The 26,516-nt window shown below is 47.7% G+C and overlaps 1 protein-coding gene across 1 annotated transcript in view; it reads left to right on the top strand.

Moving 5' to 3' along the window:
* Positions 1 to 26,516, top strand: part of lamb2l (laminin, beta 2-like) — a gene marked incomplete at its 5' end in the record, with an annotated part of 96,719 nt that overhangs the window by 6,964 nt on the left and 63,239 nt on the right. The window contains one exon of the mRNA XM_084313313.1: positions 6,707 to 7,305. Within this exon, the coding sequence (XP_084169439.1) occupies positions 6,707 to 7,305 (599 nt within the window). The remainder of the gene's footprint in view (positions 1 to 6,706; positions 7,306 to 26,516) is intronic.

The raw sequence follows: 26,516 nt of genomic DNA, 5'->3' as shown, positions 1-26,516 counted from the left end.
GGGTGTCACAGGGTTGGGCGTTATGGAGACCCTTTGTTGGGTACATGTTGTACCCTGCGTTATCATAAAGGGGCTGGTTTTCCATTATTTTTGCTCCTCTCTTACGCATGGCGAAGAGGGGGCTGTTGGGGTGGTCTTATGGACCTCCTCTGGCATCCCTGTGTGCTTCCCGGGCCGCCGGGCCCGGTCCGAAGTTGTGTTTCGTCGACCCGTAGGCCTGGAATAACCCCTTTTTGGAAACTGAAACACTTGTACTGCGGTATAGCCAGTGTATGCCCGCAGGTGTGTTTTGGAGTTTTTTCTTGAGGGGTTATAGGAACAACCACCGCATGTGGTACCAAGAGGGTGGTTGAATCCCTGGTGTGTTGGAGCGGAGTCAACTCCCGGGTTACCCGGTTGAGTGTGCCCCTGCACGTTCATGACGTCTGCCAATCGTGTCAGCCTTCTCTGCCTCGGCCCCTCTGGGTCGGGGTTTTTTGGTGGAGGCTTTGTCATGGTGCACAACAATGCCAGCATACGCCCCTTCCGCCGGGGGTGCTGTTTTCAGTTGACCCCTTTGGCGCCTGTCTCGTCCGCAGTGCTCCAGGCTCGGGTCAAATGCCTGCTGCCTGGATTGAGGGATCGACCCCTTCTGGTGGTCGTGTCCCCGGTGCGCTGCCTGCTCCCGCTGTAGTGTAGCCTCTTGGGTGCTTCGAGTTACAGCCATGCTGACTGCCTGAGTGTGCCAGGGTCAGTGTGCCAGGCGGCGTACTAGTGGGGGGAAGGGCCCGCTCTTGGAGGGGCCCTGTCCGAATACGCTGGCGATGTGGGGGGCGGTTTCACTAGTGACCGCCTGGTGAGGTCTTGATGCTGTGCTGTCGTTGACCTCTCCGGGCCCCCTTTTTCCGGGGGATCCAGTCCCTTCAGTGGGTCTGGGTCTTCCTTCGCGCTCCGCTGCTACGGCCTTGCCACGGGGTTGAGTTTGCTCTTGACCCCGTGATTTTGGGGGCGGTAATGAGGTTGATTGATTGATTGATGATTGATTGATTTTTATTGTGGAGTAAAAGACAGCATCCAAGGGATAAAAACATGAGAAAGTGCAAGCACTTATTTCCATCATGGTCCCTGGCTATTCTATACTTCACTGGCTAGCCATTTCTTTGTGGCACGTCTAAAACTTCCCCCCTCTTCGATGTTTTTCAGGGCCACTGGAAGCTTGTTCCACTCCAGTGCTGCAGAATATAAAAAAGTATTTGTGCCCATTAGGGAGTTAAATTTTGGCAGAATAAAATCCGTACTGCTCCTTCTAGTGGAGTATGAATGATTGTCACGGAATCGATTAAAATAATTAGATAGATATTTCTGACCTGTATTTTGAACTATCTTGTGTGTGAGACCTAATTTGATGTGAATTACCCTTTTATTGACCGGAAGCCAGTTTAGTTGCCTAAAGAAAGTTGGCCCTAGGTGAGTGCGTGGAGGTAGTTTAAGGACTCCTCTCATTAATTTGTTTACACTGTCAATCACTCCATTCTAATGGACAAGCTAAAAGCAATTGGTTTTGATAGCTTATCAGTGAGCTGGATGCAATCCTACCTGGAGGGGAGAGAACAGATGGTAGAGGTAAACGGTACTCTATCCCCCCCCCTCACAGTGAGCTGTGGTGTTCCACAAGGAAGCATACTAGGACCGCTACTCTTCTTAATTTATGCAAATGACATGTCGTCAGCCTGTGACTGCAACTTGTTCCTGTTTGCGGATGACTCAGGCTGAGGTTACACCTTTCGTATCATCTTCGTATTGTTTTCTTATACGTATCGCCGCGTATCGCCGCGACGTCATGCGCCTCGAGTCACACTTTCGTTTTTTTTTTTCGTTTTTGTCAGCCAAGCACACTGATGTAGTACACTGCCAAAGCAGTAGGTGGCAGTAGGTGGCAAACATGAAGGCAATTTCAACCAATCAGAACGAATGTGCCAATACACTTCCTGGTGGAAGCTCCAGCCAAAGAAAATGTCAATAAGGCAGGCGCCTATGCCGCGCCACCATCTTGCTTTACTCAATGCAGCAATAATTTTTCAGCAAAGCCTAATAAAAGTGCAATAAACAAAACGGATACATTCACTGTGTGTTCTGCCTGTCATTTGTTGATGAAACAAAACTAACATCAACACAAGTGACCACCAAGAGCGGATAGTTTAGGCTAAAAAACGATCGGTAGCATTGTAGCATTGTTAGCTGCATGCTAACGTCAATGGAGTATGCCATTATAACAATATAGCATTGTGGCTAGAAGCTAACGTTAGCTCACGCTACTTAGCCAGCATCAAAACTGATGATATCGCGAGCTATCAGTAGTTAGATAACATTAGAGACAACGCTGTGTGTATTAAACAAAGGTGAATAGATGACTGGGCCATTTTGTTTAATGCTTCTTAAGTTGAAAGAGGAACTCTGAGCTAACAGGGTCTGAATCCTGATAGCTCACGTTAGCCAGCTGCTCATGCAATCGGTAATGCTAGCAGAATGAATGGATGTAAACTTTATTTAACATATTGCATATGGGTACAATACAATACGGCTCAATACAAACAATTGTTAAGGGAATGCAGACTGTTGTAGCTTGGACTGGGGTCCTTATAACAATAACTTGACAACACATGGTAGCTGAAGCTATTTGGGACACGGAGCTCTGTCCCAAACACACACACTGTACACTGGAAGGGCACGCAGATGGTATCTACTGCGCATGGGCGTTTTCGCAACAACTGCTCCGTGCTCGACTACACGCTGTTGTCGAAGCGTTTTTTTTGCGTATCTCCAAACGCAAACACAATTTTGCGTTTCAGCCGTATCCACAAAAAAACGCCAAAAAACGCATTTCTGTGTAGATAGGACATGAAACGTCGTCAAAAACGTATATAAAAAAACGCCAGGAATACACTAGTCTAACCATAGCCTCAGCCCTGCTGGTCTCTGACAAGAACAAGTTGCAGGTTGAAAAAACCCTCAGCACGGAACTAGGCAAAATCTGCATATGGCTCGCTGATAACAAACTATCATTACACATGGGCAAAACAGAGTCCATTCTCTTCGGTTCAAATAACAAACTCAGCAAGACCGACGGCTTCTCAGTTACAGTGGGTGACAATATTGTCACAAGGAAAGACGAAATTACCTACCTGGGTTCCATCCTAGAGGCAAATCTTTCCTGTGACAAAATGGCATCCAATGTAATAAAAAAAGTCAACCAACGAACTAGATTCTTGTACCGGATCTCCTCTCTGGTAAACAAGAATACCCTGAAGACTCTGGCAGGAGCACTCATTCAAGGGTACTATGACTATGCGTGCACCTCATGGTACCAAAGCACCTCAAAGGCGCTTAAAACAAAATTACAAACATCACAAAACAAACTGGTCAGACTACTACTTGACCTGAACCCCAGAACCCACCTCACCCCTGCCCACTTTGACAACCTAGGATGGCTTAGAGTAGACGACAGAGTACAGCAACTTGCAATGGGCCTGGTCTACAAGATACACTATACGACCGGGGTGCCCATGTCAAAATACTTCCCAAAGGTCAGTGAATACCACAACCACTACACCAGAGGAAGCTCAACAAATCATGTTAAACCCAGATTCGGCTCAAACAAGGGACTAAACACGTTTCGCAATTATGCCACAACAATGTGGAACGCCCTACCCAAAGCTGTAAAGGAATGTGAATCCCTGCCCACATTCAAAACCGCTCTTAAAGAGCACCTACGGGAGGCTGCAATTCGAAACTGGCCACCGTAAATGCCCAAAACCCCCACCACCTCCTAATAGACAGTCTCCTCCCCACCGCATGTATATATTCCCTCCCCGCCGTATGTATATTTCCCTCCCACCCACCCACCCCCTCCTAATGTACAGTCCCCTCCCCATCATATGTATATACTCTGTCAGGATCTAGGGGTAACAGTACTGTTTATTTGAATACCGCTTATGTCACAAATGTATCAGTACCAAATACCTATATGTCCCTATGCCATAAATGTCATGTATGTTGTGTATGTCATAAATGTCTATATGAATTGAAAATGGGGGACCCTGATGGAAACAAGACAAACGTCTTTCTCAGGTCTGCATCCCCTTAACAATTGTATGTATTGAGCCTTACTGTATTGTACCCATTCTGCAATCTGTTAAATAAAGTTTTCATTCATTCATTCATTCAGCTGTCTGAAGTTTGTTTTTCAGGACCTGTGGAGTGCCACTAAACCAGGAGGTGGCAGCATAGTCAAAGTGACTCTGTACTAATGCGCCCGCTAGCATTTTAAGTGTTGCCTGGTCCAGTAGTTTCCCTTGTCTAGCTAGGAATTTCGTTTTCTGGCAGATTTTAGTGTGGGCTTTTTTAGCCATGGCCTCTCCTGTAAGATGTTTGTCCAGTATGCAGCCTAGATATACTACAGAATCCTTGTTTGTTATTTGCTTCTCACCTACTCTTACCTTCATTTCAATTTCTTTACCAAACCGTTTCTTTGATCCGAACAGGATGGCCTCTGTTTTTGCTAGATGAAGAGATAGTTTGTTATCTGACAGCCATGTCTGCACATTTGATAGCTCCTCACTAAGGGTCCTCTCCACTACTGCCAAGTCCTTATGGGAGACCAGAATGGCTGAGTCATCCGCATAAAGAAAAAGGTCTAATGAACAGGCATTCTTCATATCATTTATGTAAATGAGAAAGAAGAGAGGCCCCAGGACACTCCCTTGAGGCACCCCGCAGGTGATCGCCTTGGCTGAGGAGTAGGTCCCGTTTACATCTACCATCTGAGACCTGCCTGATAGATATGAGGTGACCCAGTTCAACGCTGACCCACTAAACCCAATCGCCTTCAATTTAAATAAAAGGACACTATGGTCAACCGTATCAAAGGCCTTTTGTAGGTCCAACATGATCATTCCACAGAATTTCTTTGCATCAATCTCCTTTCTGATGCAGTCAGTCAAATACACCAGACAAGTCTCAGTGGAATGAGATTGTCTAAAGCCTGACTGATGCTCAAATAGGATATTGTTACTCACTAAATATGTATTGATCTGTTCATGAATGATTTTTTCCATGACTTTTGATAGTATACTTAAAATGCTAATTGGTCTATAGTTACCCTTGTCTGACTTATTACCTTTCTTATAGAGTGTAATTACTCTAGCACTCTTTAGATCTGCTGGTACCTTCCCATGCTCAATGGAGAGATTGATTAGGTGGGTAATAGCAGGTGTGATGCTCTCTGCTGCGTCGTTAAGAAACCTAGCAGGCATCTGATCTAATCCTGTCACTTTACTGGAATTAAGTTGATTTAGCCTCTTGAGGACTGCGCTCTCTGTCACTTTACTAAAAGAAAAGGAGTCCTCTTGCAGCTCTAGTTGTGAGTAATACTCATTAACCTGTGCTTCTCCGAAACGTCCTGAATGCTGTGGGAGATCTTTTACCAGATTACTTGCCACTGATGTAAAGTACGTGTTCAGCCCCTCCGCCACCTCTTTTTTGTCTGAGGTCAATTTACCCTCGTGGTTCAAACTAAGGCTGCTAGGTTTGTTCCTTCCGTTTGTTCCCTGGTGGCATGCGGGTTGTGCATGTGTGTAGTCGTGGGGTCAAGCCACGGTCTGCTCACCCTGTGCGTTGAGTTGCTCGAGTTTCTCTTCGCACAGTCGGATCCGTCTCCCTCCCGTCCTCCAATGACGCTCAGCGGAAGCTAGTATGATATAGAACGATAGGTTATGAATATAACCGTAGTTCTATGAATACTAGTGACGCTCAGCGTCTGGACGCCACTGCGGCCTTTGATCTCGCCTTGTGGTGAAAGATTGGGAAGGAGGCGAGTGTGGGGCCACACACCTGCTTATGAAGGTAGTGGATAGGGGTGTGGGCAGACGAATGTTGGTATGTAAAGGTACATTGTGAATTTTTATTCAGTGCAATGCACAAAGTGAGGTTAGTGCAGATGACGCTGAGCGTCACTAGTATTCATAGAACTACGGTTATATTCATAACCTATCGATTTCATCATTCTAAAATTCATTCTAACATTCTAATTAATGAGATAATAACGGGTTATACATGCAAAATGGACAATTACAGAATAGAACACTGGAACTGGAAATCTTTAAAAAATAATCTTTCAAACGGGGACTGACTTCGCATATAGACTATAGGCATTTACAGCTGTTCCAATGTAAATCCGTGCGCTTCCGCCCGCTCTGAAGTCGGACTCGGTGTGGACGGCCACGCGAGCAGTTTGTTTTCGTTCTCTCTCGTGCTCTCTCTCTCTCTCTCTCTCTCTCTCTCTCTCTCTCTCTCTCTCTCTCTCTCTCTCTCTCTCTCTCTCTCGCTCTCCTTTTAAATCTGCATCTCAGATTAAAGGTGCTGTTGTAATTGGATGATCTGGATGATGTTGTGAAGTTGAGAGGGTACGTATGTATGTATGTATGTGTGTGTGTGTGTGTGTGTGTGTGTGTGTGTGTGTGTGTGTGTGTGTGTGTGTGTGTGTGTGTGTGTGTGTGTGTGTGTATGTATGTATGTATGTGTATTTATTGATTGAGTGGAAATGATTGTATTAGAAACATGATGGAGAAGAGATGGAATACAGTTATTTTTATGGAAATCAATATCTCTCTCTTCTCTGCGGCTCTGAAGCTAAGCCCACAGCAGGACTGACTCTTGAATGTTCTTCCAGAGCTCGGTGCAACCTGCCTCGTCCACAGCTGGTCTCAGGAGCGCTGATAGACGAGGCCAAACACCTGGGCAACCTGACCTTCAGAGTCTGGGAGAAGATGAAGGAGAGGGTCAAGTTCACTCCTGTCACTCTGGACCCAAACACTGCAGGACCCCGGCTCTCTATATCTGATGATCTGACCAGTGTGAGACGCACAGACACAAAGCTGCCGCTCCCTGACAACCCAGAGAGGAACATTGTGTATCCCATTGTTCTGGGTTCTGAGAGCTTCGGCTCAGGCAAACACAGCTGGGAGGTGGAGGTGGGAGACCATCCTCACTGGACTATAGGTGTAGCTAAAGAATCATTTGGCAACAAGAGAGAGGGGCTAGAGATAACACCACAACATGGTATCTGGGCTCTATGTTATAGGAGTGGTAAGTACACTAATGGTCTGGTGTTCCTCACAGTGAAGAGGAGCCTCCAGAGGTTCAGAGTACAGCTGGACTATAACGGGGGGAAGCTGTCCTTCTACGACCCTGAAGACATGACTCACATCTGCACTCATAGACACACCTTCACTGAGAAACTCTACCCATTCTTCAATATGAGAGAGGCTGGTGATGCCAAACACCCTGATATAAACATCTGCCCATCAGAGGTGTCTCTCACTGTGATATAGTCATGACAGTGAGGTGTGTATATGTGTGTGTGTGTGTGTGTCTATATGTGTGTGTGTGTGTGTGATATAGTCATGACAGTGAGGTGTGTATATGTGTGTGTGTGTGTCTGTGTGTCTGTATATATATGCGTGTGTGTGTGTCTGTGTGTGTGTGATATAGTCATGACAGTGAGGTGTGTTCATGTGTATGTTTGTGTGTTTCTATGTGTGTGTGTGTATGTGTGCGTGTGTCTGTGTGTGTGTATATGCGTGTGTGTGTGATAGAGTCATGACAGTGAGGTGTGTTTGTGTGTGTGTGTGTGTGTGTGTGTATGTGTGTGTGTGTGTGTGTGTGTGTGTGTGTGTGTGTGTGTAAGATCAGCTATTAGTCTCTGGGCCGATCCCACTTCACTTCCCTTCCTCTGGCTCCACCGCCTGGCAGTGGCAGGTATTACCGTAACCTGTTAAGCTGTAGCCCTATTTTCAGAAATCTCGCCTAAATGGAAGATTGCTCCACTTCTACAAGGCCAATTTGCATGTTCTTGGTATCTAGGAACATCTAGGGGGTGTGTATTTCCAGTGTCAGAAATATCGTGTCTGTTACTAGGCTTGAGTAAATTGTAATGAAAAAAGGGAGAATATAAATTATGATTTATTTTTGCATCTGTGCCGGTGAATAACACCATGTTACAATTTTTTGCAAACCGAGCTCGCTCACTGAGCTCATTCAGCACCTTCTTGAGATGTAAAAGTGCAAAAAAAAAATATAAGCAAATGAATAAAGGGAAGATGATTAAACAGAAGGATTTGTAGATACAGTAATAAATGATAATCGATTTTAATTATAAATTCATATTTGACCTTGAACTTGACCATGACCTTATTATGGCCAAATCATACATCTATGGACCTCGTATCTTATCTTAACTCTTTCAAATGGCAGGGTTAAATCTGGATTTAGTCATTTCCTTGCGGTTTTACGATAAAAGAGATATAATTCGCATTTTTTCGATAAATTCTTATTTTCGGTAAATTGTATAAAACATCGGTAAAAATGAAAATATACACTTTGACTACTGTTTTGATAGGGTTGTGGTCTTTACTCTTGCATAAAAAATACAAAATCCTCTTAACATCCAAGGGCCCACATGTGGGCCCTCATGAGGACGATTCGCGATGCCACTTTGCCGACCTTTAGCGGCTCGGTGTGCATTTCTTTATATATATATATATATATAGAATTAAAGTCCTATTTGTTGCCTGTCGGTTGCCCTTTCAGGTGACAAAATCCGTTCGGCGGTTCTCGAGTTACATGCCGATAGTGAGGTGTGCGCCAAAGTACACAAAATTACACATTACCACCCCCGACTCCCGGGGCTCTAGCTCCGTCAATCATTTAGCCAGGCTACTCACAAGATCAAAAAAATCATGCCACATCACTCCCATTCTGGTATCCCTGCACTGGCTCCCGGTACACTATAGAATTCACTTCAAAGTCCTCACTTTCACTTTCAGAGCACTTCACGGTCAGGCCCCCATCTACATCACTGAACTCATCCATCCCTACACCAACACCCGCTCACTCAGATCTGCCGATCAGCACCTCCTGGTGGTCCCCAGGTCCAGGCTTAAAACAAGGGGTGATGGAGCCTTCGAGGTGACAGCACCAAGGCTCTGGAACGCTCTCCCCCTGGACCTGCGAACTGCCCCCTCTGAGAACTCTTTTAAAAAACAACTAAAAACACATTTGTTCAGACAGGCTTTTGATCATGCATAGGTGCCTTTTTTTTCTTGTCCTCACTGTTCTATAGTTTTTGTTTTAATTAGTGACTCATGATTTTATCCAAATTCTTTTATTCTACTTTTTCTATCTGATTTCACTGTTTTTAACTGCTGTTTGTTGTTGTCATTTATTTCTGATTTTGTTTTTATTGTGTTTTTATATTAAGCTGTAGTGTAAAGCACCCTGTGCATTCGTGCTGTGAAGGGTGCTATATAAATAAAGGTCATTCATTCATTCATTCATTCATTCATTCATTCATTCATTTGGCGATCTCGAAAATCTTTGGACAGGGTTGTAGCCAATGAGTGTGGCTTTCCAATGATATCCCATGATATGATAATTGGGGATCTAATACGGCCTCTATTGATCGATTTATGATAAAGAAAAGCAGGGTCCCCCAATTGGAGATTCTACAAGGAACCAAGTGGGAGCACAGACAAACAGGGTATTTGTTAACACATTAATTTACTTTAAATCCACATAACATGTTTATGATTTAACAGAAGGTTTGTCTTCTGTGCCTGGGTTCTACCAGTACCTATATACAAAATATAACCAAGCCAAAAAGCCTAAGCTAAATGTTTGGTAGCATGTAGGGACCAGGACTAAACCGGGTCTCCGGCAACCATTACAGAACATGGGAAGACACATAAGATAAGATATTCCTTTATTGATCCCTTTGGGGAAATTCAGGCATCATAGCAGCATGGGGGAGGGGGGCGGGGGGGTACAGGTAGTAGAAGACACAGGTACAGGTCACAGAATTATAGTACAGTGGAGAAGTAAAAATAAAAATTGAATAAAAAGGCACTGTAAACAATATACAATATAATTAACTCTGAACATGCACATATGGGCAACAAGGTGCGAGATGAGGGTATGTATTCCCTCAGTTGTATAACATTGCTTTTATTTAGTCAATTCTCTGCTCATTTTATGCCTGTCTATATGCCAATTCTATGCTCTTTGTCTACATTACTGCTATGAAGCACTTTGGGCTGCAATTCTTGTATCAAAGGTGCTATCCAAATAAAGTTTTTTATTATTATTATTATTATTATTATTATTATTATTATTATTATTATTATTATTATTATTATTATTATTATTATTATTATTATTATTATTATTATAATTACTGTGGCACACACACACACACACACACACGTTGACTTGTTGCCTGCTGTACAAAATGTATTAACCATAATAACTTTGTATTTATTTAAAGTGTACCTTCCAGTGTTCTTCCAGGGCCATAAAACCCATTAAAATCGCAATGTGTACCTTTAACCCTTTCACTACCACACTACAAAAGGTTGACCCTTTAACCGTCTGTAGTGTGATAGTAAATAGTTAACCCCGCTGTCGTGCGGCAGTGAAAGGGTTAAAAACACTTAATCAGAACATGACGTCGCTTTTACTAATTCCTCTCCTGTTGGAGATACAAGGTTTACTGTGATGCGGTTATGTGATGCTAACATACTGTATGTAATCACACACACTGTGTGTATCTGTGTGTGCCGCCCATCGCATGTGTGTGTGTGTGTCACTGCGTGACGACGTTGTCAATGTGTGCAATGAATAAAGACTTCTTCAAAAATTCCAGTTTAATCTTAATCTTAAAACACACACACATACATAATCAATCATTAGACCAGGCCTACGCTATATTTTCTGCAGCTACAGCTTGCAACAATATGACATTTTCTGTGTGTGTGTGCGTGCGTGTGTGTGCGTGTGTGCGTGCGTGTGTGTGTGTGTGTGTGTGTGCGACTGCACTCCAGCTGTTTCTCTGTCAACCCGGCATTAGCTCTGAGAAATGACCGCCTCACAACCAACAATCTGACGTCTCTCTCGACCCACACAGGTCTCTCTCTCTCTCTCTCTCTCTCTCTCTCTCTCTCTCTCTCTCTCTCTCTCTCTCTCTCTCTCTCTCCATCTCAGTTATCTCCCTGCAGCACTGTTCTCCCTTTATCTCTCTCTATATGCCTCTCTCGCTCTCCATCTCAGTCTCTCCCTGCAGCACCTCTCTATCTCCCTCTGTCTCTCTCGCTCTCCATCTCAGTCTCCCTGCAGCACCTCTCTCTATCTCCCTCTGTCTCTCTCTCTCTCTCTCTCTCGCTCTCTCTCTCTCTCTCTCTCTCTGTTTCTCTCCGTTTGTTTCATTCTCGCTCTCCATCACAGTCTCTCCCTGCAACACCTCTGTCTCCCCCCTCTCTCTCTCTCTCTCTCTCTGATCTCCGTCTGATGCTTGTCTGTGTTGCACTGATTGCCCATCATTACCCCTGAAATAAAGCAGAATATGACGGAAATAAGAGGGCACAGCGACGGTGTTGTAATACACGAGAGGGAGAGAGAGATTTTGATTTTTAAGAACCTTTATTTCCAATAAATAAAAGGAACATTTTTCATTTGTCAATTAAACATATTCATACATAGACACTATTTAAATCCTCACAGAAACAAGGGGTTAAAACAGCTGCTCATCAACAACCAAACAAAGAGCTTAATTGAAGCACCAACGCGTCAAATAAAAACTCAAAATCATTCATGAGTGAATAAAACCGAAAATCCACTGTAATTCGAGCTTGTACCAAAGCCTTAAAGGGGACATGTATTAAAAATGTATTTTTTCAGTGTCTAGCATTGTATTATATAATAGGAGTTAGTATCAATGTGTCTGTGTCTCTAAATACCATATTGGCGGATTGCCGTCATTCAGGTCATTCATTTCCTTCCTGCTCCATTTAATTAGGTCGTTCTGATTTGATTCGCATGGTGACGTCACGTGGCGAGGATGGAGCGGATAGTGATCCGATTGGCTCTGTGGTTGTAGCGCACCAAACGGGGTTTGACAGAGAGAGAGAGAGAGAGAGAGTAACAGATACACCCTCGCGACAGAGCACACATGCGCGTCACGCTGTCGTCTCTCGGTCTGTCTCTCTCTCCCCCTCTATCTCTCTCTCTCTCGATTCGGTAGCATAACAAACGCCCCGTCTATAGCTGTAGCGAGCGGCACATTGGTAGACTTCCTCAAACGGGAGAGGGAGAGAGAGAAAGAGAAGGGGACCTGCGTATTTCGCAAGCAGCTCTCTCTCTCTCTCTCTCTCTCTCTCTCTCTCTCTCTCTCTCTCTCTTCTCTCTCTCTCTCTCTCTCTCTCTCTCTGCCACTGGGACCAGGTACAACTTAGGATAGGATATATATATATGCACTCTCACACACACACACACACGCACACACGCTGTCCCGTAGTAGAGGAGCCTGTCCTCTCGCAGGGGGGGGGGGGGGGGCGCGGCCTGGCAGACAGACGGGGGAGGAGCCTGTCCCCTCACGGGGGGGCGCGGCCTGGCAGACAGACGGGGGAGGAGCCTGTCCCCTCACGGGGGGGTGCGGCTGGCAGACAGACGGGGGAGGGGCCTGTCCTCTCACGGGGGGGTGCGGCTGGCAGACAGACGGGGGAGGGGCCTGTCCTCTCACGGGGGGGTGCGGCTGGCAGACAGACGGGGGAGGGGCTTGTTTTCTCTCGGGGGGGGGGGGGGGTGCGGCTGGCAGACAGACGGGGGAGGAGCCTGTCCTCTCTCGGGGGGGGGGGGAGGAGCGGCTGGCAGACAGACGGGGGAGGGGCCTGTCCTCTCTCGGGGGGGGGGGGGAGCGGCTGGCAGACAGACGGGGAGGGGCTCTGTCCTCTCTCGGGGGGGGGGGGGGGGGGGGGGGGGCGCGGCTGGCAGACAGACGGGGGAGGGGCCTGTCCTCTCTCGGGGGGGGGGGGGAGCGGCTGGCAGACAGACGGGGGAGGGGCCTGTCCTCTCTCGGGGGGGGGGGGGGAGCGGCTGGCAGACAGACGGGGGAGGGGCCTGTCCTCTCTCGGGGGGGGGGGGGAGCGGCTGGCAGACAGACGGGGGGGGGGGGGACACGTGATGATGTTTATCGGGCAGGTCCGGCTGCTGGCTCCACATAATGGGCTCCTCGCTGAGGGAGCTTGTCATCATGTCTGTGTAAAGACGTTGATGCTTCCAGCGGGAGGATGACTTACTTGAACAGGTACCAGAGAGACGCGGGGGGGGTAGCGACGACAACAGCACCGCGCGCCGGCTGGCGCACAGAGAGAGAGAGAGAGAGAGAGAGAGAGAGAGAGAGAGAGAGAGAGAGAGGGAGAGAGAGGGAGAGAGAGAGGGAGAGAGAGAGAGAGAGGAGGGAGAGAGGGAGAGAGGCACGAGGTCGTGCAGTGCGATGTTTAGATGGAGACTATCAGGTCGTGCAAAATAACTACGGACTTTTACTCAAGTGTTGTCCTCGACCCTTTTACTACCACACACTACCGAAGGTGAAGCCTTTCACTGCCACACGAAAAAGGGTTGACCCTTTTACTACCACACACTACCGAAGGTGAAGCCTTTCACTGCCACACGAAAAAGGGTTGACCCTTTTACTACCACACACTACCGAAGGTGAAGCCTTTCACTACCACACGACAAAGGGTTGACCCTTTTACTACCACACACTACCGAAGGTGAAGCCTTTCACTGCCACACGAAATGGGTTGACCCTTTTACTACCACACACTACCGAAGGTGAAGCCTTTCACTGCCACACGAAAAAGGGTTGACCCTTTTACTACCACACACTACAGAAGGTTAACCCTTTCACTACCACACGACAAAGGGTTGACCCTTTTACTACCACACACTACAGAAGGTTTACCCTTTCACTACACACGACAAAGGGTTGACCCTTTTACTACCACACACTACAGAAGGTTAAGCCTTTCACTACCACACGACAAAGGGTTGACCCTTTCACTACCACACGACAAAGGGTTGACCCTTTCACTACCACACTACAGAAGGTTTACCCTTTCACTACCACACGACAAAGGGTTGACCCTTTCACTACCACACTACAGAAGGTTTACCCTTTCACTACCACACGACAAAGGGTTGACCCTTTTACTACCACACACTACAGAATGTTTACCCTTTCACTACCACACGACAAAGGGTTGACCCTTTCACTACTACCACACTACAGAGGTTTACCCTTTTCACTACCACACGACAAAGGGTTGACCCTTTTACTACCACACTACAGAAGGTTTACCCTTTCACTGCCACACGACAAAGGGTTGACCCTTTTACTACCACACACTACAGAAGGTTAAGCCTTTCACTACCACACGACAAAGGGTTGACCCTTTTACTACCACACACTACAGAAGGTTAAGCCTTTCACTGCCACACGACAAAGGGTTGACCCTTTTACTACCACACACTACAGAAGGTTTACCCTTTCACTGCCACACGACAAAGGGTTGACCCTTTTACTACCACACTACAGAAGGTTAAGCCTTTGACTACCACACGACAAAGGGTTGATCCTTTTACTACCACACTACAGAAGGTTTACCCTTTCACTGCCACACGACAAAGGGTTGACCCTTTTACTACCACACTACAGAAGGTTAAGCCTTTGACTACCACACTACAGATGGTTAACCGTCTGTAGGGTGGTAGTGAAAGGGTTAACCTTCTGTAGTGTGTAGGCCCAGTCAGTGATCCACCGTTGAAACAGAAAATGTTCAAGTGAAATTTCATTCTCTAGTAGTTGATCTGCTAGACCCTACTGATATAAGGATTAACACAAACATTTTTATTTTCTTTTGTCTTGTATCTGTGAAAGGTTTGTTGACATTTGTACTATTTGTCAACTCTGGTATATACAAATCAGAATTAAGCACTAAGGCTTACAGTGTGAACGGAGCCAAAGAGGTGTGGCCCACAGACCTATTCTGAGAGAACCGACCTCCGACCTCTTACTGGGGAGTGGCTGAACGTGAGATATGATTGATTGATTGATTGATTGATTGATTGATTGATTGATTCATTGAAAACTTTATTAACAGATTGCGGAATGGGTACAATACAGTACGGCTCAATACACACAATTGTTAAGGGGATGCAGACCAGAGAAAGACTTTCGTCTTGTTTACATCAGGGTCCCCCATTTTCAATTCATAGTGACATTTATGACATACACAACATACAGATATATATCATGACATTTATGACATACAGATATACAGTACTGTTACATTTGTGACATACAAGATATGCAAATATACAGTACTGTTAAACAGAGATCCTAACAGAAAATATATACATACGAGGGGGAGGAAACTGTACATTAGGATGGGGTGGGAGGGAGGGGGGTTTGGACATTTGGACATATCCCTTCACATATGTTGTATGTGATTATACCCATATGGGATAAAACATTAGAGGTGACATGTCAGACATATTTCCTGGGAACAGTAATCTACAATAACTGAATGTTCCATCTATGTATGAATATACCTCAATTGTCTAAATAAATAAATAGAGTTCTGAGGTACTTGTAGGTTGTAGAAGAACCTTGGTGTTGTCCTCCACGACCAGTTGAACTTCTCTGCTCACATTGCAGCAACAACCAGAACCTGCAGATTCCTCCTGAGCAACGTCAGAAGGATCCGCCCCTTCCTGACAAAAGAAGCCACCCAACTCCTCGTCCAATCAACAGTCATCTCCTGCCTCAACTACTGCAACGCACTGCTCGCTGGCCTCCGGGCCACTGCCACCAAGCCTCTTCAACTCGTTCAGAACGCAGCGGCCCGCCTGATCTCAAACCTACCGAAGTCGGCCCATGTCACCCCACTTCTCAGGGACCTGCACTGGCTCCCCATTGCTGCACGAATCCGCTTCGAGGCCCTCGACCTAGCATACCGTGCGGCAAAGGGAACCACTCCCGCCTACCTCTGGTCAATGGTCTCTAACTACACACCCTCAAGACCCCTACGCTCTGCATCTTCTGGCCGCCTCAGACCTACTCCTATCCGAGCTCCGGGAGGGTCATCAAGGAGAACCTGCCTTTTCTCAGTCCTTACCCCACAATGGTGGAATGAACTACCCACCACAGTTAGGACAGCCGAATCACGTCCAATCTTTCGCCGTCGACTAAAGACGCACTTCTTCAACCATTATCTGAAATTTTAAAAAATACAAAGAAAATCTAACCCCTAACTAACCATACTGTCATGCACTTGTCCTAATAAACTAACCTACACTGTAGCACTCAACACTTTGATGAACATTGTTACTCAGCTGATAGAGTTGTGCCCTTCCTTCTGTCTTGTTGTACAGAACTTGTAAGTCGCTTTGGATAAAAGCGTTCAGCTAAATGTAAGTCGCTTTGGATAAAAGCGTCAGCTAAATGACTAAATGTAAATGTAAATGTAGGTTATTGTAACTTAGATTTTTTGTACTTTTACCCTACCAGCACCAGAACACCAAGACTAAGCATCAAGGAATAAATGTTATAGATATTTCAAATCAGAAATTTTGTGAAAGTAGAATGTTTAATGTATGATTGCATAAGAGACTTCACTGATCTTGAAACCATGGGTCCAAACGGTCCAAGCGGTCCAAACGGTCAAGCGCACGTGGAGGAGAATGCCATGTCGTTTGATTGATTGATTGATTGATTGATTGATTGAACATTTTATTAACAGATTGCAGAATGGGTACAATACAGTACGGCTCAATACACACAATTGTTAATCTTCGTGCAACCCACTAAAACACTGCACACGTTGACCCCTTTGGGACGTTTTATGTCCCATGTACTTTACATGTAATATATATATATTTACTTATCAATTTCTTTAAAAAAAATATTTATGAATACCATTATTAACTTCAGTCCTCAACATACATATAAAATATTCATTCATTTACAGGATTTTAACCCCTTAAATACCAGTTTGTGTGATTGAAGCGTGGCTTATTTTCAAGACAAAAAACACTAAGGGTTCATTATTTTCCATCCCATAAATGCTAATGTCATTTTTTTTGGGGTGGGATTATGAGAGCCTGGAGTGTCGAAGATTGGCAAAAAAAATAAGTTTGATACATAAAAATGTTTTGTGCTGTGACACAGTGTAAAAAACACTGCACACGGTGTACCCTTTGGTCAAAAAACGTCCCTATTGACTACCATGTAATAATAATAAAGTAATAATAATACATTATTTATTTATTAAATATTAAGTTTGGATATTTTTTTTTTCAACTGAGGTAGGTAGATAAAATTACTAAAGACTAAAGTACCGAAAAAAGGTACCGTTATCGGTTCAAATGTGAAAGGTACCCATCCCTAGTCAATAGGGACGTTTTTTACCAAAGGGTACACCGTCACGTGTGCAGTGTTTTTTTGCCGGACAAACTATAGAGTAAAAAAAGAAAAAAATGCAGACTTCATCTTTTGCCCCAGAAAAACTGCCTGACTTAATTTCAGGGGATATGCAATAAATCAAGACAAGGTTATCCCAAGTACAGTATGTACAGTATCTACAGTTGGGACGTTTTTTGTCCCAGGGGTGCAGGAAGGTTGGGGGATGCAGACCAGAGAAAGACTTTCGTCTTGTTTACATCAGGCTCCCCCAATTTTCAATTCATCATAACATATATGACATACATGACATACAGGCAGACAGTACTGCTACATCTAGACATTTATGACATACCAGATCTACAAATATACAGTACTGTTTATGATACAAAAAGAGTCTAAAAAGAGAGTATATACATTTGAGGGGGAAGAAACTGTACATTGGAGGAGGTTGGGTAGGTGGGGGGGGGGGGGGGGGGGGGGGGGGGGAATCATCATCAAGTAGGTAAATAGTACAAGGGATAAAGGTCCTCCTTGGTGGGGTCGCAAATAAAGATTATGGGTGAGGAACAATAGCTATTGGGTGGGATCATGGGATGGGTATGGTTTACCTAACCGGCTTATTTAAGATAAGATCAGATATTCCTTTCTTGATCCTCTTGGGGGAAATTGTGAGGTTTTGTCCGCTGCTCACCAACTTTCTCTGTCTTCTTTAAGCCTACTGTTAGGAATTCCTCACTCACTCTCTCTAGCCCCCACCCTCTCGTTCTTTACTCTCGTTTACTCTCAGTGGCCACACCTGGACTATTATCAATTACCTCTCGCACCTGTGGTGGCAGGCTAATTAGTTCCCCTGTGGGCTTTAAATACCAGGGCTCTTCCCCTCGTTTCGGCGTGGGGTCGTGTTGTATACTTGCCGAGTCATATTCTCTAAACATCTAGACTCTTTCGGGAGATCCTCTGTCTGCCTATGCTGTTCCATTCTCCGGCGTCGAGATGTTTGCTCCAGCCTTCGCCAGCTGTCGCCGTTGCCTGTGGGGGAGACTGGTCTGCGCTCCCTGTACTTCCACGGGAGGCACCCCAGCGTTCCACTGCAGACCCCCGCGCAGCTGTTCGTCCTGACGCACATCCAGACCAGCGCAGACGCTCTCCAGTCCTCAGCGCGCAACGCGCATCTTCCAAGGACGCTCGAGCTTGGCACGCTCTCCAGACCAGCGCGCAATGCGCATCTTCCAAGAACCCTCGAGCTTGGCACGCTCTCCAGTCTCCAGCGCGCAACGCGCATCTTCCAAGGATCCTCGTGCTTGGCACGCTCTCCAGTCACCAGCGCGCAACGCGCATCTGCAAGGGCTTGGCACGCTCTCCAGTCACCAGCGCGCAACGCGCATCTTCAAGGGCTTGGCACGCTCTCCAGTCTCCAGCGCGCAACGCGCATCTTCCAAGGATCCTCGTGCTTGGCACGCTCTCCAGTCACCAACGCGCATCTGCAAGGGCTTGGCACGCTCTCCAGTCACCAGCGCGCAACGCGCATCTTCAAGGGCTTGGCACGCTCTCCAGTCTCCAGCGCGCAACGCGCATCTTCCAAGGATCCTCGTGCTTGGCACACTCCTCCTCGCAGACGCACCCCGAGGCGTCTCTCGGTTCCGACGTGCACACCAAGGTGTGGCGCGCCACTCTGTTCCTCGGCTCCGACAGCGGCTACCCGGTGGACGACACCCTCGCCACCGCCGCTGTTCCAGCACCCTGTTCCTCGGCTCCGACAGCGGCTACCCGGTAGACGACACCCTCGCCACCGCCGCTGTTCCAGCACTCTGTTCCTCGGCTCCGACAGCGGCTACCCGGTTGACGACACCCTCGCCACCGCCGCTGTTCCAGCACCCTGTTCCTCGGCTCCGACAGCGGCTACCCGGTGGACGACACCCTCGCCACCGCCGCTGTTCCAGCACTCTGTTCCTCGGCTCCGACAGCGGCTACCCGGTTGACGACACCCTCGCCACCGCCGCTGTTCCAGCACTCTGTTCCTCGGCTCGGACAGCCAGCTACCCGGTGGCGACACCCTCGCCGCCGATGCTGTTCCTGCACCATTACGCATACGCCTGGGTGAGTTTTGATTGTGATGTCACTCACCCAGCGTAATGCCTCTTGCCCCCGTCCCGCTGCGTTTCCTGTACCATTACGCATACGCCTGGGTGAGTTTTGATTGTGATGTCACTCACCCAGCGTAATGCCTCTTGCCCCCGTCCCGCTGCTGTTCCTGCACCATTACGCATACGCCTGGGTGAGTTTTGATTGTGATGTCACTCACCCAGCGTAATGCCTCTTGCCCCCGTCCCGCTGCGTTCCTGTACCATTCCGCATACGCTTGGGTGAGTTTTGATTGTTAAGTCACTCACCCAGCGTAATGCCTCCTTTTTTGTTCTCACTTAGTTAGTAGTTTGGACATTTCATCTCCCACTCTGTTTTTGTTCTCACTTAGATAGTATTTTTGGACATTACATCTCCCCCTGTGTGTTTGTCACACGAAGATATAATTACTTTGTTACTTTGTTTATTTGGACTGTTCTGCATCTGCTCTGTTTGTTCCCTTTTGAATATTAACCCTCTCCTCTGTTCTGCAGAGCAGCCCAGATGTTTCCCACCAGTCCTCCCTGTCCCCAGCCCGCCTCCGCGGGCCTCAGTCCCCTCTGTCCCTAGTTCTCCCCTTTCTAGTTCCACCTAGTTCCTGGTCCCAAGTCCTCCCCTTCTTGTTCCACCTAGTTCCTTGTCCCTAGTTCTCCTAGTCCCCAGTTCTCCTGTTCCCTAGCTCTCCTTGTCCCGACATCTCCTAGTCTCTAGTTCCTCTGTTCCTTTAACCTTCCCCTAGCGTTCCTTTAATGTTTCCCCTAGCGTTCATTAACCTTCCCTTAGTGTTCCCTTTCCTGCCCGCCTCTTAAAGGCACCTAGTTTTTCCCCTCTTGTTATATTCCTGTATTTGTGTTCTCCCTTAAAGGGACAGTGCCCTTTTTTCCCTGTCTCTCAATAAATATCTGTTTCTTGGCAAACCATCATACCTGTCTTGTGTTGTGCGATTGGGGTCGGTTACAAACCATAACAGTACGACCCCACCAAATCGACGACCCCAGCCAGCACAGACGGTGTATGTTGAGTTTGCCTTATTTTTTCTTGTTCCCTCTAGCTCCCCTCTAGCTTCCTTGTTAGCCTGTTAGCTCCCCTGTTAGCTTGTTGGTCTCCCCGGTTAGCTCCCCTGTTAGCCTGTTGACTCCCCCATTTGCTTCCCTGTTAGCCCTGTTTAGCTTCCCTGTTTAGCTCCCCTCTTAGCCCTGTTTGACCCCCCTGCAGCTTGTTAGGCCTCTACTACCAGCATGGCCCTGTCTGCTAGCTTTACCCCGGCGGCTAGCACAGCCTCTATGTTAATGCAGCCCTTACTGCTGGCATAGGCCCTGTAGCTAGCCATGCCCGGGCAGCTAACCCAGTCCCTCAGCAGAGCCCCAGTCTGCTAGCTTAGCCCCGGCTGCTAGCACAGCCTCTATGTTTATGCAGCCCTTGCTGCTGGCATGGGCCCTGTAGCTAGCCATGCCCTGGCGGCTAACCCAGTTCCCTCTGCATGGTCCCGGTCTGCTAGCTTGGCCCCGGCTGTTAGCACAGCCTCTATGTTGATGCAGCCTTGCAGCTGACATAGGCCCTGTGGCTAGCCAGGCCCAAGCGGCTAACCCGGTCCCTCTGCATGGCCTCCACTTTTTGTGTAGTTGTATTCCCACTGCTAGGACTGCCCTTTCAGCTAGCAAGGTCAGTTTATCTCACACAGCTAGGACTGTCCTTCCAGCTAGCTTGTTCTCTCATGCTGGTCCAGCCCTGTCTGCCAGCCTAGCTCCGGCAGCTAGCGCAGCCTCTATGTTAATGTAGCAGTACAGCTGGCATAGGCCCTGTAGCTATCAGTGCCTTGGCAGCTACCCTTTCCCCCTGCTAACCTAGCTCGGCAGCTAGCGCAGCCTCTATGTTGATGTAGCAGTACAGCTAGCATAGGCCCTGTAGCTATCAGTGCCTTGGCAGCTACCCCTTCCCCCTGCTAGCCTAGCTCGGCAGCTTGCGCAGCCTCTATGTTGATGTAGCAGTACAGCTAGCATAGGCCCTGTAGCTATCAGTGCCCTGGCAGCTAACCTTCCCTCTGCTAGCCTAGCTCCGGCAGCTTGCGCAGCCTCTATGTTGATGTAACAGTACAGCTAGCATAGGCCCTGTAGCTCGGTGCCCTGGCGGCTACCCTTTCCCTCTGCTAGCCCTTTCCCGGTGCTACCATGGTTACCCCTTAGCTACCCTGCTTGCCCCTCAGTTCCTCTAGACCAGTTCCTCTAGACCAGTTCTCTAGACCGGTTCTCTAGGCCAGTTCTCTTGGCCAGTTCTCTAGGCCAGTTCTCTAGACCAGTTCCTCTGGACTAGTTCTCTGGACCCAGTTCCTCCTGACCCGGTTCCTCTAGGCCCGGTTTCCTCTAGGCCAGTTCCTCCTGTTGCCCCTCTGCTACCCTAGTTACCCCTCGGCGACCCTGTTTCTTTTGCTAGCCCCACTCTTGTGGTGGCTTCCCCTGCTGGCTTGGCCAGTACCTTTTGTTTTTGTCTTGTTTTGCCCCCTGCCACTCTGTCTGTATTTGTTTTGGGTCGCCAGGTGGCTCCCGTTGAGGGGGGGGTACTGTGAGGTTTTGTCCGCTGCTCACCAACTTTCTCTGTCTTCTTTAAGCCTACTGTTAGGAATTCCTCACTCACTCTCTCTAGCCCCCACCCTCTCGTTCTTTACTCTCGTTTACTCTCAGTGGCCACACCTGGACTATTATCAATTACCTCTCGCACCTGTGGTGGCAGGCTAATTAGTTCCCCTGTGGGCTTTAAATACCAGGGCTCTTCCCCTCGTTTCGGCGTGGGGTCGTGTTGTATACTTGCCGAGTCATATTCTCTAAACATCTAGACTCTTTCGGGAGATCCTCTGTCTGCCTATGCTGTTCCATTCTCCGGCGTCGAGATGTTTGCTCCAGCCTTCGCCAGCTGTCGCCGTTGCCTGTGGGGGAGACTGGTCTGCGCTCCCTGTACTTCCACGGGAGGCACCCCAGCGTTCCACTGCAGACCCCCGCGCAGCTGTTCGTCCTGACGCACATCCAGACCAGCGCAGACGCTCTCCAGTCCTCAGCGCACAACGCGCATCTTCCAAGGACGCTCGAGCTTGGCACGCTCTCCAGACCAGCGCGCAATGCGCATCTTCCAAGAACCCTCGAGCTTGGCACGCTCTCCAGTCTCCAGCGCGCAACGCGCATCTTCCAAGGATCCTCGTGCTTGGCACGCTCTCCAGTCACCAGCGCGCAACGCGCATCTGCAAGGGCTTGGCACGCTCTCCAGTCACCAGCGCGCAACGCGCATCTTCAAGGGCTTGGCACGCTCTCCAGTCTCCAGCGCGCAACGCGCATCTTCCAAGGATCCTCGTGCTTGGCACGCTCTCCAGTCACCAACGCGCATCTGCAAGGGCTTGGCACGCTCTCCAGTCACCAGCGCGCAACGCGCATCTTCAAGGGCTTGGCACGCTCTCCAGTCTCCAGCGCGCAACGCGCATCTTCCAAGGATCCTCGTGCTTGGCACACTCCTCCTCGCAGACGCACCCCGAGGCGTCTCTCGGTTCCGACGTGCACACCAAGGTGTGGCGCGCCACTCTGTTCCTCGGCTCCGACAGCGGCTACCCGGTGGACGACACCCTCGCCACCGCCGCTGTTCCAGCACCCTGTTCCTCGGCTCCGACAGCGGCTACCCGGTAGACGACACCCTCGCCACCGCCGCTGTTCCAGCACTCTGTTCCTCGGCTCCGACAGCGGCTACCCGGTTGACGACACCCTCGCCACCGCCGCTGTTCCAGCACCCTGTTCCTCGGCTCCGACAGCGGCTACCCGGTGGACGACACCCTCGCCACCGCCGCTGTTCCAGCACTCTGTTCCTCGGCTCCGACAGCGGCTACCCGGTTGACGACACCCTCGCCACCGCCGCTGTTCCAGCACTCTGTTCCTCGGCTCGGACAGCCAGCTACCCGGTGGCGACACCCTCGCCGCCGATGCTGTTCCTGCACCATTACGCATACGCCTGGGTGAGTTTTGATTGTGATGTCACTCACCCAGCGTAATGCCTCTTGCCCCCGTCCCGCTGCGTTTCCTGTACCATTACGCATACGCCTGGGTGAGTTTTGATTGTGATGTCACTCACCCAGCGTAATGCCTCTTGCCCCCGTCCCGCTGCTGTTCCTGCACCATTACGCATACGCCTGGGTGAGTTTTGATTGTGATGTCACTCACCCAGCGTAATGCCTCTTGCCCCCGTCCCGCTGCGTTCCTGTACCATTCCGCATACGCTTGGGTGAGTTTTGATTGTTAAGTCACTCACCCAGCGTAATGCCTCCTTTTTTGTTCTCACTTAGTTAGTAGTTTGGACATTTCATCTCCCACTCTGTTTTTGTTCTCACTTAGATAGTATTTTTGGACATTACATCTCCCCCTGTGTGTTTGTCACACGAAGATATAATTACTTTGTTACTTTGTTTATTTGGACTGTTCTGCATCTGCTCTGTTTGTTCCCTTTTGAATATTAACCCTCTCCTCTGTTCTGCAGAGCAGCCCAGATGTTTCCCACCAGTCCTCCCTGTCCCCAGCCCGCCTCCGCGGGCCTCAGTCCCCTCTGTCCCTAGTTCTCCCCTTTCTAGTTCCACCTAGTTCCTGGTCCCAAGTCTTCCCCTTCTTGTTCCACCTAGTTCCTTGTCCCTAGTTCTCCTAGTCCCCAGTTCTCCTGTTCCCTAGCTCTCCTTGTCCCGACATCTCCTAGTCTCTAGTTCCTCTGTTCCTTTAACCTTCCCCTAGCGTTCCTTTAATGTTTCCCCTAGCGTTCATTAACCTTCCCTTAGTGTTCCCTTTCCTGCCCGCCTCTTAAAGGCACCTAGTTTTTCCCCTCTTGTTATATTCCTGTATTTGTGTTCTCCCTTAAAGGGACAGTGCCCTTTTTTCCCTGTCTCTCAATAAATATCTGTTTCTTGGCAAACCATCATACCTGTCTTGTGTTGTGCGATTGGGGTCGGTTACAAACCATAACAGAAATGCAGGCGTCATAACAGCATGGGGGTGGGGGGAGGGGATGTACAGGTATGCGTAGGGTAATAATAGTAGAAATACATAAATATAGGCAATGAAATTAGATAAGAATATAAAAATATGAGGGCGGCCGGGTAGCGCAGCGGACAAAGCGTCTGTCTACCACCGCAGAGACACTGGTATCGAATCCGGCTGTCAGCGGTGCCTCCGGCTTGGGCTGTCGTCATACTGACACAATTGGCAGTGTCAGCGGGAGGGAAGCCGGTGGGTGTAAAAACAACGACTCCTACAGGTCGGTCAGGGCGCCTGCACAGCGAGGGAGGGAACTGGGGGAGGTAGTGTGATCCTCCCACAGTAGGAGTCGCTTCCCCAGTGAGAGTCCTCGCTGTCAGGTGAAAAGAGGCCGCTGGCTGTCTCCTATGTATCGGAGGAAGCATGTGATAGACTTCAGGGCTCCCTAGACCGACCAGTGGGGGGCACATGCGAGGACCAGGCAGGGGAGGGGGGAATTGGAATAACGACTAAAATTGGGATGGGAGAAAATACAGAAAAATAGGAGGAGAAAAAGTAGATAAAAAAAAATATATATATATATATAATTAACCCTGAATATAAACATGACAACAATAAACGGTGTAAACAATATAATTAACTCTGAATAAAAAAACATGACAACAATTGTTGACAGAATTTGGCTATAGGGCGACAATAATGTGGTCAAGAGGCATGGTTTCTATCTTGAGCCTTAACTGGCGTGGTTTATTATTCACATGGCAGAGCAGTAACAGGTCTCCTCTCACTGAGAGGCTGGGGGGGAAGAGAAAGAAGTGGGAGGAGACATCTCTATTTATACTCGCCACCTGGTGGTGTTCCTGAGAGTGTCTCCGCCTAGAGCGCCCTCTAGTGGAAACAGTTATATATGCAGTTAGACAGTTACTAGTGTACACAGTTATGCAGTTAGACAGTTACTAACAATCCTACACAGAACCTCTGCCTTCAACAACAATAAACAGTGTAAAAACAATATAATTAACTCTGAATATAAAAACATGACAACAATAAACGGTGTAAAAAACAAAGGTGCAGATGAGGGTCTGCGTGCCCTATCGGTTATATTATGGTTACAATAAAAAGACGCAATAAAGAATCTGAATCTGAATATTATATACTCTGAGAAAAGAAAAGAGTAAAAGTAACTAAGTTGACGCAGTACAGTCCACAGTATAGCCCCGCCCCTACAGGAGACGCGTCTACAGCGCAGCGCGCAGGTGATCGATCCCAGCAGGAGCTGTTTACCTGTTAGAGCAGCAGGTCGCAGGCAGCAGCAGGTGAGTTCCATCCTTTCACTTCTCTTTAGTTTCCACGCCATTTAGAAACCAAGTTTCAGATTGAGAGATAGAGATTGAGATTCGGATATAGTTTTATTTGCCATTATCTGCAACAAGTGTACAATCGGATCATTGATTGATTGATTGATTGAAAAGTTTATTAACAGATTGCAGAATGGGTACAGTACAGTACATCTCAATACATACAATTGTTAAGGGGATGCAGACCAGAGAAAGACTTTCGTCTTGTTTCCACCAGGGTCCCCCATTTTCAATTCATCATAACATATATGACATACATGACATACAGATAGACAGTACTGCTACATCTATACATTTATGACATATCAGATTTGCAAATACAGTACTGTTTGTGATACAAAAGTTACTCTCCGTTTGCTCCACACAGCAATATGAGAGAGGAGGACTAAACAGCAACAATTAAAAAGCTGTTATTTATGTACAATAATAAACTGTCTGCGGTATCATGTGCGATAATAACACAACGTGGTGAACTTGACTCGCTGTAAAACGTTGATCTGATCGGCCAACACGGTTTTATGAACAAGATTATAGGTTCGATAATAAAACAGGCGTTCGTTGTGAGTTTGATTCATGCGACGCGTGATGCAACTCTATAGCCTACTTTTATGGTTTATTATTACTTTCTATGGCTCACGTCTTCGCGGCTTTTATAGTGTTTCTTCTCCTTTTTCACCTTGTTATTAATAACCTGCATGCAGCCTAACATTCAGT

This window comes from Notolepis coatsorum (genome assembly GCF_963971535.1).
Source record: "Notolepis coatsorum genome assembly, chromosome: 4".
Lineage (NCBI taxonomy): Eukaryota > Metazoa > Chordata > Actinopteri > Aulopiformes > Paralepididae > Notolepis > Notolepis coatsorum.
The sequence above is the reverse complement of the archived record's forward strand: the minus strand, read 5'-3'. Positions and strand labels throughout refer to the sequence as shown.